General features: G+C 41.6%; 1 protein-coding gene across 1 annotated transcript in view; it reads left to right on the forward strand.

Moving 5' to 3' along the window:
- LOC126240382 (lysosomal alpha-mannosidase-like) overlaps positions 1-16,269 on the forward strand; it is a 293,209-nt gene that overhangs the window by 137,380 nt on the left and 139,560 nt on the right. The window contains exon 7 of the mRNA XM_049947921.1: positions 5,603-5,736. Within this exon, the coding sequence (XP_049803878.1) occupies positions 5,603-5,736 (134 nt within the window). The remainder of the gene's footprint in view (positions 1-5,602; positions 5,737-16,269) is intronic.

The following is a 16,269-nucleotide window of genomic DNA, read 5'->3' on the forward strand; positions in this document are numbered from 1 at the left end:
TCCGCGTATTAATATGTAACGCAGCCAATGAGATTGCTGCTAACGTAGAACCTTTTCTCCTCGCGGATTACACTCGCGCAGTGATACCTGAATGCGCGAGGTATTATAACGAGTGTACAGACCTCCGATTAGTCAGTCTGCATTAGTCTGTACGAGTCTGCATTAGTCTGTACCAGTCTATAGTCAAGTTTCAGTCTGCGCCTAATAAGATTATCATATTCCTGTACATAGCCATGAAGGTAAATGAATAGACACTTTGTCAAGTATCAGAGATATGTGAGAATAAGATTAATGTACCAAGACCAAAGGAACTTCAGATTGTCAATTGTAAATAGCATCCAGAACCAACTTAAAAGTTATTTTTATGCTTGTTATTATTTTAATAAATGTGTGTGAAAATTAATCAAGTTCTGTTTAAAGTTGGTCACCGTCAATCTGCTACTGTAAGCGTGCAAGTGGCATTTCTATTGTCTGACCTAATGGCAGAAGATAAACACGCCACGATAAAACCACGAGACATATTGCTGACACTCGCCTACTTTGTTAGAGTGACAAGTCAAATAATCTGATGGTGTGTGTACCGAAGGTCTTACAGTACGCACACCACAGGCATCTTCAGAACGCTCAGTTCCTTTTGGTCACTGTTTGTTGAAGGGTAGGCCTAGATGGCTGCCACCACTTGACAAGCAGCATTTTGTAAAGAATTGGGTGCATTTGGTTCTGCTCATTAACCACCTGCCACATTGACATACAAAATAACAGCTTGAGTATGTGTACTGCTGGCGGCTGCTCGGTTGTGAGAGTGTCCGTATTGCAACGTGAAAACACGATGTGCTAACCATAACTTGACCTCTTATGAGAGTCCTTTATTACATATTAGAGGTACTTGTCCATATGGCCAACAGTGAGTTGTTAAGCATCAATAAGTGGTCCACTAAAGATTTTAGGCAGCACCAGAACTGTGAGGATACCTGTCCATTGACTGTTCTGAGAAAAGAGCCTGTTCAATTTGCTGCTCAAGTGATTTGCATGGTCTTTGAAGTAATGCTGTCTTGGATACCTCAAGCTTCTTAAAATAATCAAACCATAGAAACTCCAAGTTGGAATATCAGCAATGTAGAAAAAGATTGATTGCTGCTTACCTTAAAGAATACATGTCAAGTTGCAGACAGGCACAATTAAAAGACACTCATATAAAGCTTTTGGCCACAGCTTTTGTCAGTTAAAGACACACACACACACACACACACACACACACACACACACAGGCAAGGAAGCACACTTCACTCACATACGACCGCCAACTCCAGCGTCTCTGGTGGGAATGCAGTTATCATGTGGGATGCAAGCAGCAATCTGGAGGGGGTGGAGAAGGGGAAAGGATAGTTGTGTATGTGTGGAGTGAGAGATGGTGAAATGGGCAGGGACTGGACTGCAAACAGGCACAGTGTCAGGTGGTTGTGAGGCAGGGAGGTGGGGGAAAAAAAAAGGAGCAAAAAAGGAGAGGAGCGGATAAAGATGGGTGGGTGTATTAGCAGAGGGCTGCAAACAAACAGACTGGGAGATGAGAATGGGGAGGAGATGATAGTACAGAGCATGTGGAAACTGTCAGGTGGTGGTGGGGGGGACATTATGTTACTGTAGGTTGAGGATGGGATAATTACAGGAACAGATAATTTGTTGTAAGGATAACTCCCACTGCACAGCATGGAAAAGCTGGTGGGGGAGGGAATGATCCAGATTGCTGGGGTAGCGAAGCAACCATTGAAAGTAAGTGTGTTATGTTGAAGTACATGCTGTGCCAAAGGGTGGTCTACTTTGCCCTTGGATAGTTTGAAGGTGGCCATTCATCCTGGTGGACAGCTGGTCGGTAGTCACACCAATATAAAAAGCTGTGCAATTATTGCACCAGAGCCGATAAATGACATTGCTGCTTTCACAAGGGGCTTGGCCCCTGATGGGGTGTACAAACGTGTGACAGGACTGGAGTAAGATGTGCTAGCTGTGTGGATTGGCAGGTTTTGCAGCCAGGTCTTCCACAGGGATATGATCCTTGTGGCAAGAGGCTGGGATTGGGAGTTGCACTGGGGTGGACTAGGATGTCATATAGCCAGGCTACCCAAGGACAGTGTATCTGCAGTGACAAAAACTCCCTTGCTCAGTATGCTGTGGGTCTCACCAAGGCCTTGACAGACAGGCACTAAACCCCAGACCTAGTCCACAAACAGATCTCATGTGCCATTTCCCCTCACACCCTCAAACCTCCCACCACCCCCAAGAACCAGCCACAAAGAAGTATCCCCTTCATCACCTAGTACCACCCCAGACTGTAATAACTGAAACATGAAACACATCCTTTGTGCCCTGAAATGAGGGAGATCTTACGCGGAGATACTTCCCACCCCTCTTAAAGTGGTGTTCCATCAGCTACCCAATCTCCACAACACTTATGACTTGACTCTTTTTGGGTTCATAAACATATTATTTTATCTTTTATTACTTTATGTTGTAATTTCATGTTCTGACACATTCCATGACCTTGGAGATTTTCTCCTCAACTTGGTCCTGCAGAACTAGGAGTGTAAATAAATAAACAAACAGTCTGACTGAACCTGACTGAACTGTCTTTTTTGTGGATGAGGAGGATCAGTCATACCTAGCAACTGTCCGAAGGATGTACAATGTCCATCTGAAAAAGTTTGATCATTGCAGTCTTTGCCACATGGCGATCATCTGAGGGTAGTCTGCATGGGCATCACTCACCAGGGACCCAGGGATTGCACTGCTTCAGTGCAGAAAGAACAAACACGTCATGAGAGGAGTGGCAGTGAGAGATAGAGGGCATTGTGCAACTGGCTGGCTTGTCATTAACCTGTAGTACCTCCATGGGTGCAGCAACTGTGTAGAGTGACTTGTGCTGGCTTGTGGCTAGTGCAGATCTGTGGATTGTGACTGGAGGTGAGGAACACAGGCTGTGGAGGAGGCAGTGTTTCTTAGAGAGTTTGTCTTTGGCCACATGCATTCCATGGCAAAGCATGTTGTTGTCATTTTGGAAGTGAGTATGGGCCACATGAGTGTCCATGTGGGGCTGTTGGATTCAATGTAACCAGTGCAGTGTCACAGGAACTGCACAGTTGAAGATGATTGATTGCGTGATCTGGTCATGGGTCAGTGCCCTCATGACACACAGTCAAGGTGTCAAAATTGCATATTCTCTTGACACAACATCTAGAGGGTGAGTGTGTTAACTCTCCCATGTGCAATGAGGGAACTGTGTGGAAGACCCAAAGGGAATTTGCACTGAGAACCATTTCGCTCACATCTTCAGTGATGAATGTCCAAGTGAATGACATGGACAATACCAAGTCGAGTGTGTGGGATTGAGAACTGTGAACAGTAAGGACAGTGTCATTGGCAGCCTTTAGGTGGATTTGTGGTGTGGTGATACTGACAAAGGTAGGGAAGGTGAAGACAGTGAAGTGTTATCCTGAGAACTGGTGTGAATGAGAAAGTGAGGGCCACTGTTCCAGTCAAGGATGTATATTCGTTATTTAGGGAAGCATGTATTGAGGAATATGAGATATTCTCATGATGACTGAGGTAACTTACACATCGGACGTGGCCTAGAGTGCCTCTTTCAGGCTGTATGCCAAGTCTGGGTGTCGACGGGGCTGTCGGCAGTTGTGCGCAGCATTTCCGAAGTACGTGTGTTACCAAAGAAGTGTGACTGGGCAGACGCGGCTTCTAGCACAATGGGGGTTGACAGCGGTGACAGTGTGTCATGTCAGCACTTGGGCTATTGTTGACAGTGCTGCCTACAGTGATGTCAGCATCAGGTAGAGTGAGAAAGGTCAGAAGTTCTCGGCAGTGGTCGAAAGCAGCAGGCGGGCAGCTCCGTGGCAGTTTTGCGTTGCACCCAGCATCATTGTTGTTGGCATTGTTGATTTGTCGTCGGTGTCGAATAAGTATAGAAATTTGATCAGCCAGGCAAACACGGGCATCCATTGGTTGACTGTCACTTATTACATTTGCCATTTGAACTTGTATAGGGAGTTTAACACTCCAAAGCATTTGTAAGGCCTCGTCAGACGTGGGCTATTGGTCAGTCTTTATGTAGAGATGTCACCACAGTTGTTCCTTATAAATCACATGGTGCAGCTGCTCCTTGGAGGTGTGTGACAAGTGCCATAGGAGTGTCATTTTCACTGTCTGGGACTTGTCACTGGTAGAGGATGTGAGAATGATGTTTTTGATGATGTCTGCTTAGCTGCCCATGTGGCTGATTAAGGCGACATATTTCATACTGTCAGTGATGGTAGCATTTTCTTATGGTCAGTGATGATAGTGTTCATAGCAAAAATGCTTTCAATGATGGCAGACCAAAGCAGAGGCTTATCAGTTCAGAATGACGCAAACTTGAGGTGTGAGGTTGCATCTTGCTCTCCTGAATGGTGTGGCAATAAGAATTCTGTGCAGTCAGGATGTGTGTGTGGCGAACCTTGATGCGCAGCCAATGTGGCACCTGGTAATGAAGCTGACTGCATGAAACACAGACCAAACAAAGCATCACATGGCCCAGATGGATTATGATGGTTGATGGGCAAGCACGAGTCCAGTCTGTGCAAATGAACATATGATGTGGTCAAAAGATTAATCAGATTGAACTGAAGCAAATGTTCATGTGAGGCTGCAGAATTCATATCACAGGTGGGTGCTGCGTCAAAGTTAGTAAAGTTATCATCTGCTGTACACCATTGTTGTGCAGTCACATTTTTCAGCAAAACATCAGTATGCGGAGTGTCACTGTTACTTTTTATCACTCATGAAGTGCAAGGTACACTGTCTGCGTTTTTCTTACCAAAGAACGTGGAACAGTGTCATGGTTCACATGGCTCATGGCACAATGAATACAGGAAGGGCACACTCACAGGAATGATTAGCATACAATAGTAAGGGTTACCAATTGTGGAACTCCAGTGTGTAACAGTGACAGGTTATAGAGAATAGGTATGGAGTACAAAACACACATTATTTAACATGAAGCAATACATATGAGTGCTCACTACAAAGTCACATACCGAACTGCTTCGTCAGAGAGAGACTGCATCATACATCTCTCTAGTTAGCATATTGCTCTTCTCACAAATGAAGGGATCCATAAAATAATTTATCTCTTAAAGGTGATTTAAGAAATGAAGGAGGATTCCTAGTTGTAATAGAAAGATACTGGATGTGAAGGTATAATTCTTTCATTATTCTACAACATACTTCAGTGACAGAAAGGGTCAGCATTTACATCACATATTTGGTGACAAAATATGGATTCACAGGACTACTATTTTTTAACAGCTTGACAATAACTTCTATGAACTTATATGTTTCCCATTCAAGTTGTTAGATGTATGAAAGAGCATTGTGGATTCTGAAAGAATGGGAGGGCTAGTGATACTCTACAGCTTTGTGTTAGCCCAAAAGTATTTTAAATATCAGAACAACCATAAAATTTTTCACAATGTGTTGGAATTTCTTTTGGTCTTTTGTAGTAGTGTACTATTAAGTTTACACTATGCAAATAAAATTAATAGTATTTCATTATCCACAGATTGCAGATTTTACAGCCTACATTGAAAATTATGCATCTCATCTCCAAACTGAACACGTACTGGTCTCAATGGGAGAAGATTTTAATTACCAAGATGCTGCCACATGGTTTGTCAACTTGGATAAATTGAAAAAGTAAGATTAATGTTTTACGGTATATGTAGACATTGTAGTAAAAAAAAAGAGCCTGAAACAATATCATCCACCATGAAACTGAAGTTACAGTAGCACAAGAAAGGCACAGAATGGTAATTTATTAACTCCTCCTCCTTCTTCTTTCCTTTACAAATTCTTGTACACCATAGGAATTACTTGCTCTTTGGTCCTCTAAATCAGTAGTCATGACATGTCCTGTGTGTCTGAGTTGGTGGGGCAAAGGGTGTCAAAGTGATCATTTCCTTACACCATCTGCTGCAAGCCTGTTATTGTGTTTCAGTCAGATTGCTCAGAATCCATTAGGTACAGATCTTTTTCACAGCAGAATTGCAAAACTTCCCTGTCCCATGCCAACTCTTTTCAGTCATGCTGAATGCAGCATTTATATTTTGAGGAACAAGTGATTTTACTTTACATTCACAGATTCATCACTGATCAAAGCACAACATTTACAAAATTCTACAAATCAACTGTAAACAGTCTTTTCTGAAGGTGAATGATTTCTAAAACCCTCAGTGAAGCAATTCAAGGAGTGGTTGTTTGAATAAAATGTTACGACAATTGAAAACAGATACATCCAATGAAAGCCTTTACATGATATTTCCATTTCTTTGACAACACTGTTTCCTTAAACTCCCACTGACTCCAGACTACTTCACCAATTTACGAGCTCCCATTGTTTTAGTAATATCAAATGACAGTTTTTAAACAACGGTACTGCTACATCTCAATAGCAACAGTTACTTTTTGTATTTAGAAACCTGACTCTTGTAGACTGGAACTTACAACAGGTTCCCTTCCTTTGTTATTTGAAACTGGGTCCCTGCCTTTGTACAGATAGTTCTCTTCTGACTGAGCTATCTGTTCAATACCAGAGAAGGAAAGTTGCTACTCACCATATAGCAGAGATGCTGAGTCATGATGGTTGGGCACAATAAAAAGATTCACACACTCTTAGCTTTCAGCCATTAATGCCTTTGTCAGCAGTAGACACACACACACACACACACACACACACACACACACACACACAAAAGCAACTTGCACCCACATCTGCAGTCTCAAGAGAGCTGAAACTACACTCTCTGAGACTTTTCAGATTCATCCAGTGGCTTTTCCTCACAAACCTGAACCACCTCCACTTGCTCAGCAAAATACTGCTACTATGCAATGCCCTCTGTCTACACCTCACCACCCAAACTGAAATCCTGACACTCCAACACTTAGAAAAACATTCCAAACACCATCTCCACAAGTTATCTAGCCTGCTGCAACCCTACTCCTGCCTTGGGGGGCCACCACTATCCATCCCCAATCCCACTCCCAGTGTTCCCTCTCCTCAACCCCTCATAACACCCAGGCCTTGCCTAGCTGACCTTTTCAACCTACCACATCCTTTAAAACCCCCCTCCAGCACCCCACAAAAACCAGAACCTTAACAATCCCAGAACACTGTTGTTTACCTCTCCACAAAAATCCTCAGCACCACAGAAGTTTCAGTCCTATCCAAAGCCTCACATTCAGCCCTACTCCCAGCTACAACCTTGTTGGACTTGTGAAAGACTTACTCTCCTTCTCCTGCTCCCTACAGTGGAAACACTTCTTTGCTATCAGCTTCTCCAACCAAAGTCAATCCAATCCTATCACTGAACCTTGCAGACCCAATTCGTACCACCATCCAACCATGACTCTCTCACCCTCCCACCTAACCATCCCCTGGTAATCTTCCAGTAACTCTTAACTTACAACCTGGCCTCACCATTCTCTCACAGATCCCTCCATAAGAACAACAGCCTTTCAGCAGAAGAAAAGACCGCTCTACACAACCTAAAAACGAATCGTGATCTGATCATCCTCCCAGCAGACAAAGGTTCCACCACTGTTGTGATGAACTGGAGTAACTATCTGGCAGAGGGCCCCCGTCAGTTGTCCGACACCTCTACCTAAACACTCTACCCGAGTGACCCATCCCGTAAGTCCAACATAACCTCCAATCCCTGCTGAAATACTTAAGCCCTTCCCAGAACATCTCCCCCAAATCCATCTCCCTACTCACCCCAGCAACAGCATGCACACCGATCTTCTACATGCTCCACAAAATCTACAAACTTAAAAATCCTGGGCATCACATTATGGCTTGTTACAGTGCCTCCACTGAAAGAATCTTGGCCCTTGTTGACCAACATTTACAACCAGTTGTCCAAAACCTAGCCTCCTTCATTAAAGATACCAACCACTTCCTGCACTGCCTCTCCACCATCCCCCCATCCTTACCTCCCAGGTCCCTACTCATCAGTGCAGATGCAACCTCCTTATTCACCAACATCCCTCATGCCCATGGCCTTGCCTTGATTGAACTACCTCTTCAGTTCCCTGCAGAATCCAAACCCACTACTTCATTCCTCAAATACCTAACCAACTACATCCAAATCCATAGTTACTTCACCTTTGAAGGGAAGTTCTACAAACAAATTTGTGGCACAGTCATGGTCACCTGCATGGCACCCTCCTATGCCAACCACTTTGTGGGACACCTAGAGGAAACATTCCTAGCTTCCCATTAACCCAAACCCCTCGTGTGGTTCAGTTTAACTGATAACATCTTTATAATCTGGACCCAAGGCCAGGACACCTTGTCCTCATTCCTCTCAACACCTTCTCTGCCATCCACTTCATCAAGGCTTTGATTGTCTTATCATCATGTCCTGAAATGAGGGACATCCTACCTAAGGTACTTCCATCCCCTCCCAAAGTGGTGTTCCGCTACCCAGCCTAACTCCACGCATTGTAGTTCATCCCTATGCCACTTCCACCCCGAGCTCCTGCCACATGGATCATACCCTTGTGGAAGACCATGATGCAAGACCTGCCCTAACCACCTACCCAGCACCTCCTACTCCCGTCCCATCACAGGCTTATCCTATTCTGGCAGAGGCCAAGCCACCAGTGAAAGCAGCCACGTTATACACCAATTCTGCTGCAACTACTGCAAAGCATTTTACAATGGCATTTCAAAACCGACCAGCTGTCGAACAGAATGAGTGGCCACCGCGAAATAGTAGCCAAAAATGAGATGGACCACCCACTGGGACAACATGCACCAGAGCACAACATCCAAGATTTCGATGGTTTCAGAAGCTGCGACATTGTCGTGAATAAAACATTGAACCGTATATACAATAAGTATTTCAATGGCTTTTTCACAATCTGTCTCATCTGGATTCTCCCTATCACCTCCAGCTTTTCTGAGCTGCGCACATGGGAGCTATCCTTACAGCTCATCCTTCACTCCCATAACCTCCCTGACCTAAACCTAAGGTAATCTGCTGTCCCCCATCCCACACCCAACAGTGTTTGTGCACATGTGTGTGTGTATGCACATAAGTGTGTGTTTATGTACATACACACCATCTGCTGTCCCAGTACGCCCACCTAATACAAGTCAGGTTGTTGTGTGCTGCCATCTCATGCCCTAGTCCATGAAATCACATGCCCAGCCATTTGCCACCACTCCCCTCTACCTGCAGCCCTAGCTGGCTAGTTGGCTAGGGGTGCAGGTAGAGGGGAGAGGTGGCAGATGGCTGGGCATGTGATTTCATGGATTAGGGCATGAGATGGCAGCCCCCAAACCACCTCCATGCCTCCCACCCCTCTCCATCCCTGACCTACCTACCTACCTTGCACCCCCACATCACCTCAGTACACCTGCTGTGCACCAGAAAAGAGCTGGCAGTCGACTGAGCACAATGTGGGGGGCAGGCGCATCCATGCATGTGTGTGTGTGTGTGTGTGTGTGTGTGTTAGTGTGTGTGTGTGTGTGTGTGTGTTCCTCATACAAGCTTGAGAAAGGAATTACTTTCCAAATGCTAGCAAAGCAAAGCTCTGTAACTTTTGTTTTTGTGCCTGTTGATGACACAGTGCCTCTGCCTTTCATTAAGTCATCTCCTGTATTCCTAAATAATTCATCATTCTCAACTAGAACTTCCTGTGTATTATTTGCTAAGTAAAAAGATTTTCCTACTTTTGTTGACATTCCTTTCAACACCCACAGTCATTGATGCTGTCACCGCCTGTGATCACTGATGTGTACCTCTTCTTTAACTGACTGAAAAACTTCAGTTCTGTCTGTTGCTAGCTATCCTAAGAAGCTACCCTCACAGGTTGTTTCTCCAGCTGTCGGCCCAAAGTAATTTTCAGACAAGAAATTCAGAATAATGTCACACAAATTCCTGTCTCTGGCATCGGTTCTGATCCATTCATGGTCCCTTTCTACAGCTGGTATACTGAAGTGTCTGCTTATCATAAAATGTTATTAATATAATCATCGAGTTGAATATAATAGAGGGAAACATTCCACGTGGGAAAAATATATCTAAAAACAAAGATTCTGTAACTTACCAAACAAAAGTGTTGGTACGTTGATAGAGACAACAACAAACACACACACAAATTTCAAACTTTCGCAACCCACAGTTGCTTCCTCAGAAAAGAGGGAAGGAGAGGGAAAGACGAAAGGATGTGGGTTTTAAGGGAGAGGGTAAGGAGTCATTCCAATCCCGGGAGCAGAAAGACTTACTTTGGGGTTAAGCTATATGACCTAGAGGTCCTTTTTAATGGTTCATTGAAGGAGATTTCTATTTTGTGTGTAACTGAACACTGGCTGCAAGAAATACAAAAATGTGCAGTTGGGAATTCAGACTCCCAGTTGGTCAGCAGCTTTTGCAAGGAAACATACAGAGGGGGTGGAACATGTATATATGTAAGAACAGATATTAAATCAAAGGAAATTAGTTTTAAAATGTCTACTGTATTGAAAAAGATTTTGAATATTGTTTATGTGAAGTAATAGATGTTGTTGTTGTGGTCTTCAGTCCTGAGACTGGTTTGATGCAGCTCTCAATGCTACTCTATCCTGTGCAAGCTTCTTCATCTCCCAGTACTTACTGCAACCTACATCCTTCTGAATTTTACCCTCCACGGTGCCCTCCAATGCTAAATTTGTGATCCCTTGATGCCTCAGAACATGTCCTACCAACCGATCCCTTCTTCTGGTCAAGTTGTGCCACAAACTTCTCTTCTCCCCAATCCTATTCAATACCTCCTCATTAGTTACGTGATCTACCCACCTAATCTTCAGCATTCTTCTGTAGCACAACATTTCGAAAGCTTCTATTCTCTTCTTGTCCAAACTGGTTATCGTCCATGTTTCACTTTCATACATGGCTACAATCCATACAAATACTTTCAGAAACGACTTCCTGACACTTAAATCTATACTCGATGTTAACAAATTTCTCTTCTTCAGAAACGATTTCCTTGCCATTGCCAGTCTACATTTTATATCCTCTCTACTTCGACCATCATCAGTTATTTTACTCCCCAAATAGCAAAACTCCTTTACTACTTTAAGTGTCTCATTTCCTAATCTAATCCCCTCAGCATCACCCGATTTAATTTGACTACATTCCATTATCCTCGTTTTGCTTTTGTTGATGTTCATCTTATATCCTCCTTTCAAGACACTGTCCATTCCGTTCAACTGCTCTTCCAAGTCCTTTGCTGTCTCTGACAGAATTACAATGTCATTGGCGAACCTGAAAGTTTTTACTTCTTCTCCATGAATTTTAATACCTACTCCGAATTTTTCTTTTGTTTCCTTTACTGCTTGCTCAATATACAGATTGAATAACATTGGGGATAGGCTACAACCCTGTCTCACTCCTTTCCCAACCACTGCTTCCCTCCCTTTCATGCCCCTCGACTCTTATAACTGCCATCTGGTTTCTGTGCAAATTGTAAATAGCCTTTCGCTCCCTGTATTTTACCCCTGCCACCTTCAGAATTTGAAAGAGAGTATTCCAGTTAACGTTGTCAAAAGCTTTCTCTAAGTCTACAAATGCTAGAAACGTAGGTTTGCCTTTTCTTAATCTTTCTTCTAAGACAAGTCGTAAGGTTAGTATTGCCTCACGTGTTCCAACATTTCTACGGAATCCAAACTGATCTTCCCCGAGGTCCGCTTCTACCAGTTTTTCCATTCGTCTGTAAAGAATTCGCGTTAGTATTTTGCAGCTGTGACTTATTAAACTGATAGTTCGGTAATTTTCACATCTGTCAACACCTGCTTTCTTTGGGATTGGAATTATTATATTCTTCTTGAAGTCTGTGGGTATTTCACCTGTCTCATACATCTTGCTCACCAGATGGTAGAGTTTTGTCATGACTGGCTCTCCCAAGGCCATCAGTAGTTCTAATGGAATATTGTCTACTCCCGGGGCCTTGTTTCGATTCAGGTCTTTCAGCGCTCTGTCAAACTCTTCACGCAGTATCTTATCTCCCATTTCATCTTCATCTGCATCCTCTTCCATTTCCATAATATTGTCCTCAAGTACATCGCCCTTGTATAAACCCTCTATATACTCCTTCCACCTTTCTGCCTTCCCTTCTTTGCTTAGAACTGGGTTGCCACCTGAGCTCTTGATATTCATACAAGTGGTTCTCTTCTCTCCAAAGGTCTCTTTAATTTTCCTGTAGGCAGTATCTATTTTACCCCTAGTGAGACAAGCCTCTACATCCTTACATTTGTCCTCTAGCCATCCCTGCTTAGCCATTTTGCACTTCCTGTCGATCTCGTTTTTGAGACGTTTGTATTCCTTTTTGCCTGCTTCATTTACTGCATTTAAATTTTTTCTCCTTTCATCAATTAAATTCAATATTTCTTCTGTTACCCAAGGATTTCTATTAGCCCTCGTCTTTTTACCTACTTGATCCTCTGCTGCCTTCACTACTTCATCCCTCAGAGCTACCCATAGATAGTAAAATTATAATTGCATGTATATACAAGTCCATATCTGGCAATTTTGAATTGTTCTCTGAAAATTTGGAAAATTTTCTGAACTATCTAAATAGTCAAAATACATAATTGTGTTTGGGGATTTAAATGTTAATTTCAAGGACAACTGTAAAAAAGGGCAGAAACTTGTTAATCTATTAAAAACATATAGTATGGACATGTGTGTAGAAGATACCACCAGATACAACAGAAAAAGTGAAAGTACTATAGACCAAATATTCATTGACAAATCAAAATAGGGCTTTAAATCTGAGGTATTGGATACAGATTTCTCTGATTGTCAAGCAGTTAAATTTGCTTTAGAGAAATCTCATGAGAAAAGTGACAACAGGTGATATATTGAGAGAAGATTAAGTACTGATGACAGCATTAGGGTCTTTAATCTAATGTTAAAAATATAAACTGGGACATGGAAAGCAATAGTTCTGCATACATAAAAATCAAAAAATTCTTGTCAAATTATAAATACTGGTATGATATTTCATTCCCTCTGAAGAGAATGAAAAGAAACAAAAAATCAAATTCATGGTTAACAAGTGAAATCAGATAAGTCATCAGAAAGTCTTAGAATGCTATATAAGTGTGCAAAGCAAAATACTATCTTGAAACCATATGTAAAGTGTTCTAGGATAAAGCGCAGGGAAGCTATAGTTGCAGCAAAAAAGAAGCATAATGATTCATATATGAAAAAGGGTAACAACAAAATGAAATCTATGTGGAAAGTTATTAATAATCATATAGACAAACATGAAAATACAACTAATAAAATCACCATAAAACACAGAAATGAAATTGTTGATGATCCACTTCTAATAGCTAATATATTTAATGATAATTACATTAATGTAGCCCAAAACCTGAACACCACTAAATATAATCCAAAGACAGAGGTAAGAACTCCAATAAATGAAAGGACAACGTATCTATATCCTGTAACACCCAAAGAAGTACAAATGGCTATCAGCAAACTAAAGAGTAAAATGACACGTGGATTTGATGGTATCACTGACAAAATTATTAAATATAGTACCGGGCGGGGACTACTCAGGAGGACGTCGTTATCAGGAGAAAGCATTCTATGGATCGGAGCGTGGTATGTCAGAGCCCTTAATCGGGCAGGTAGGTTCGAAAATTTAAAAAGAGAAATGGATAGGTTAAAGTTAGATATAGTGGGAATTAGTGAAGTTTGGTGGCAGGAGGAAGAAGACTTCTGCTCAGGTGACTACAGGGTTATAAATACAAAATCAAATAGGGGTAATACAGGAGTACATTTAATAATGAATAAAAAAAATAGGAATCCAGGTAAGCTTCTGCAAACAGCATAGTGAACGCATTACTGTGGCCAAGATACATATGAAGCCCACGCCTACTACAGTAGTACAAGTTGATATGCCAACTAGCTCTGCAGATGATGAAGAAATTGATGAAATGTATGATGAGATAAAAGAAATTATTCAGATAGTGAACGGAGACGAAAATTTAATAGTCATGGATGACTGGAATTCGATAGTAGGAAAATGAAGAGAAGGAAATGTAGTAGGTGAACATGGACTGGGGGTAAGGAATGAAAGAGGAAGCCACATGGTAGAATTTTGCACAGAGCATAACTTAATTCTAGCTAACACTTGGTTCAAGAATCATGAAAGAAGGTTGCATACATGGAAGAGGCCTGGAGATACTGGAAGGTTTCAGAAAGATTATGTAATGGTAAGACAGAGATTTAGGAACCAGGTTTTAAATTGTAAGGCATTTCCAGGGACAGATGTGGACTCTGACCACAATCTATTGGTTATGAAGTGTAGATTAAAACTGAAGAAACTGCAAAAAGGTGGGAATTTAAGGAGATGGGACCTGGATAAACTGACAGAACCAGAGGTTGTTGAGAGTGTCCCGAGAGAGCATTAGGGAATGATTGACAACAATGGGGGAAAGAAATACAGTAGAAGAAGAATGGGTAGTTTTGAGAGATGAAATAGTGAAGGCAGCAGAGTGTAATGGAACATATTAAAGACTTTACTTTACCGAAGTATGCGATGCCCTCCAAATTCAACCAGTTTAACGAGTATTTATGATTATAGAAAAGTTATTGTGTATGTTAACACTGATTGCATAACATGTCTCCATAAACAGTCAACCCATTAAATTATACTGAATAACTGACCCACACAAAAGTTAATATCACTTGATCACTGATACAGCAAATGTCATCATGTAAAAACACTAAGTTTATCTTAAATAATTAATATGAAGTACGAAAAATAGTGGCCAACTTAGGTATTTTGGATCTCCTTAAATAAAATCACCCAGTGAAACCTATTTGTTCACTAGGAGCGTTTTCACTCAGTATTCACGTAATCAATCCTATTTTAGACGAAAACCAATGTAATTCTTAATAATTCATGTTATTTACTTATTTATGCAAATTAGAGAAGTCAATTGACAAACTTCTAAAAAACGGCCTTTTTGTAACAAAGAATTATTCTGTCAAGTCAACAATCATTTTAATAACATGTTAAATTATGTCACTCGATGCAAATTACTAACTTTTCGGCACAAATTATGATAACAGATGTACATGTGACTTATAAGCTATATCTCTTTTTAGTAGTTCTTTGACAATGTTATCAATACAAGCAGCAAGAAGGGTCGGGGGAGCAGTCGGAATGTCACTTTGGTAAAGTGTGTTTGTGTGTTATTGTTTGAGGAAGATAAACAATGCAAAGAACATGTAAGGGAAGTACTACTTTGTGTTGTGTCATGGTCTTTGGTGGACAGTGGAATTAAGATGGTCACCAGAGTAATAAATATTTGAAGTTTACATATTTGTTGGTTTCGCTCGTTCTTTATCATCAAAAGCACATAAAAAACACGGGACCTCATGTTTTTAACCCTAGACAACCAGATTTAGACCCAGCATCAGCATCGAGACACAGCAGTGATCCAGCAAGCAGCAGCGATTACCACAATGCATTTTAATGGCGCCAACCTAAAATCAAGTGCTAACGAGCTCCGTAAATGGGAGTGAAATAGTGTGATTATAGCAATTAGCAATATCTATGACTAGGCGACCATTACAAGAGGATCAAGTAGATAAAAAGACAATTCATAGTAGAAATCCTTGGGTTCAAGAAGATATATTGAATTTAATAGATTAAAGGAGAACATATAAAAATGCAGTAAATGAAGCATGCAAAAAGGAATACAAACGTCCCAAAAATGAGATCAACAGGAAGTGCAAAATGGCTATGCAGGGATGGCTAGAGGACAGATGTAAGGATGTAGAGGCATATCTCACTAGGGGTAAGATAGATACTGCCTACAGGAAAATTAGAGAGACCTTTGGAGAAAAGAGAACCACTTATATGAATATCAAGAACTCAGATGGAAACCCAGTTGTAAGCAAAGAAGGGAAAGCAAAAAGGTGGAAGGAGTATATTGGGGGTCTATACAAGGGTGATGTACTTCAGGACAATATTATGGCAATGGAAGAGGATGTAGATGAAGATGAAATGGGAGATATGGTACTGTATGAAGAGTTTGACAGAGCACTGAAAGGCCTAAGTTGAAACAAGGCCCTGGGAGTAGACAACATTCAATTAGATCTACTTATAGCCTTGGGAGAGCCAGCCCTGACAAAACTCTACCATCTGGTGAGCGAGATG

The sequence above is a fragment of the Schistocerca nitens genome, chromosome 1 (genome assembly GCF_023898315.1).
Source record: "Schistocerca nitens isolate TAMUIC-IGC-003100 chromosome 1, iqSchNite1.1, whole genome shotgun sequence".
Lineage (NCBI taxonomy): Eukaryota > Metazoa > Arthropoda > Insecta > Orthoptera > Acrididae > Schistocerca > Schistocerca nitens.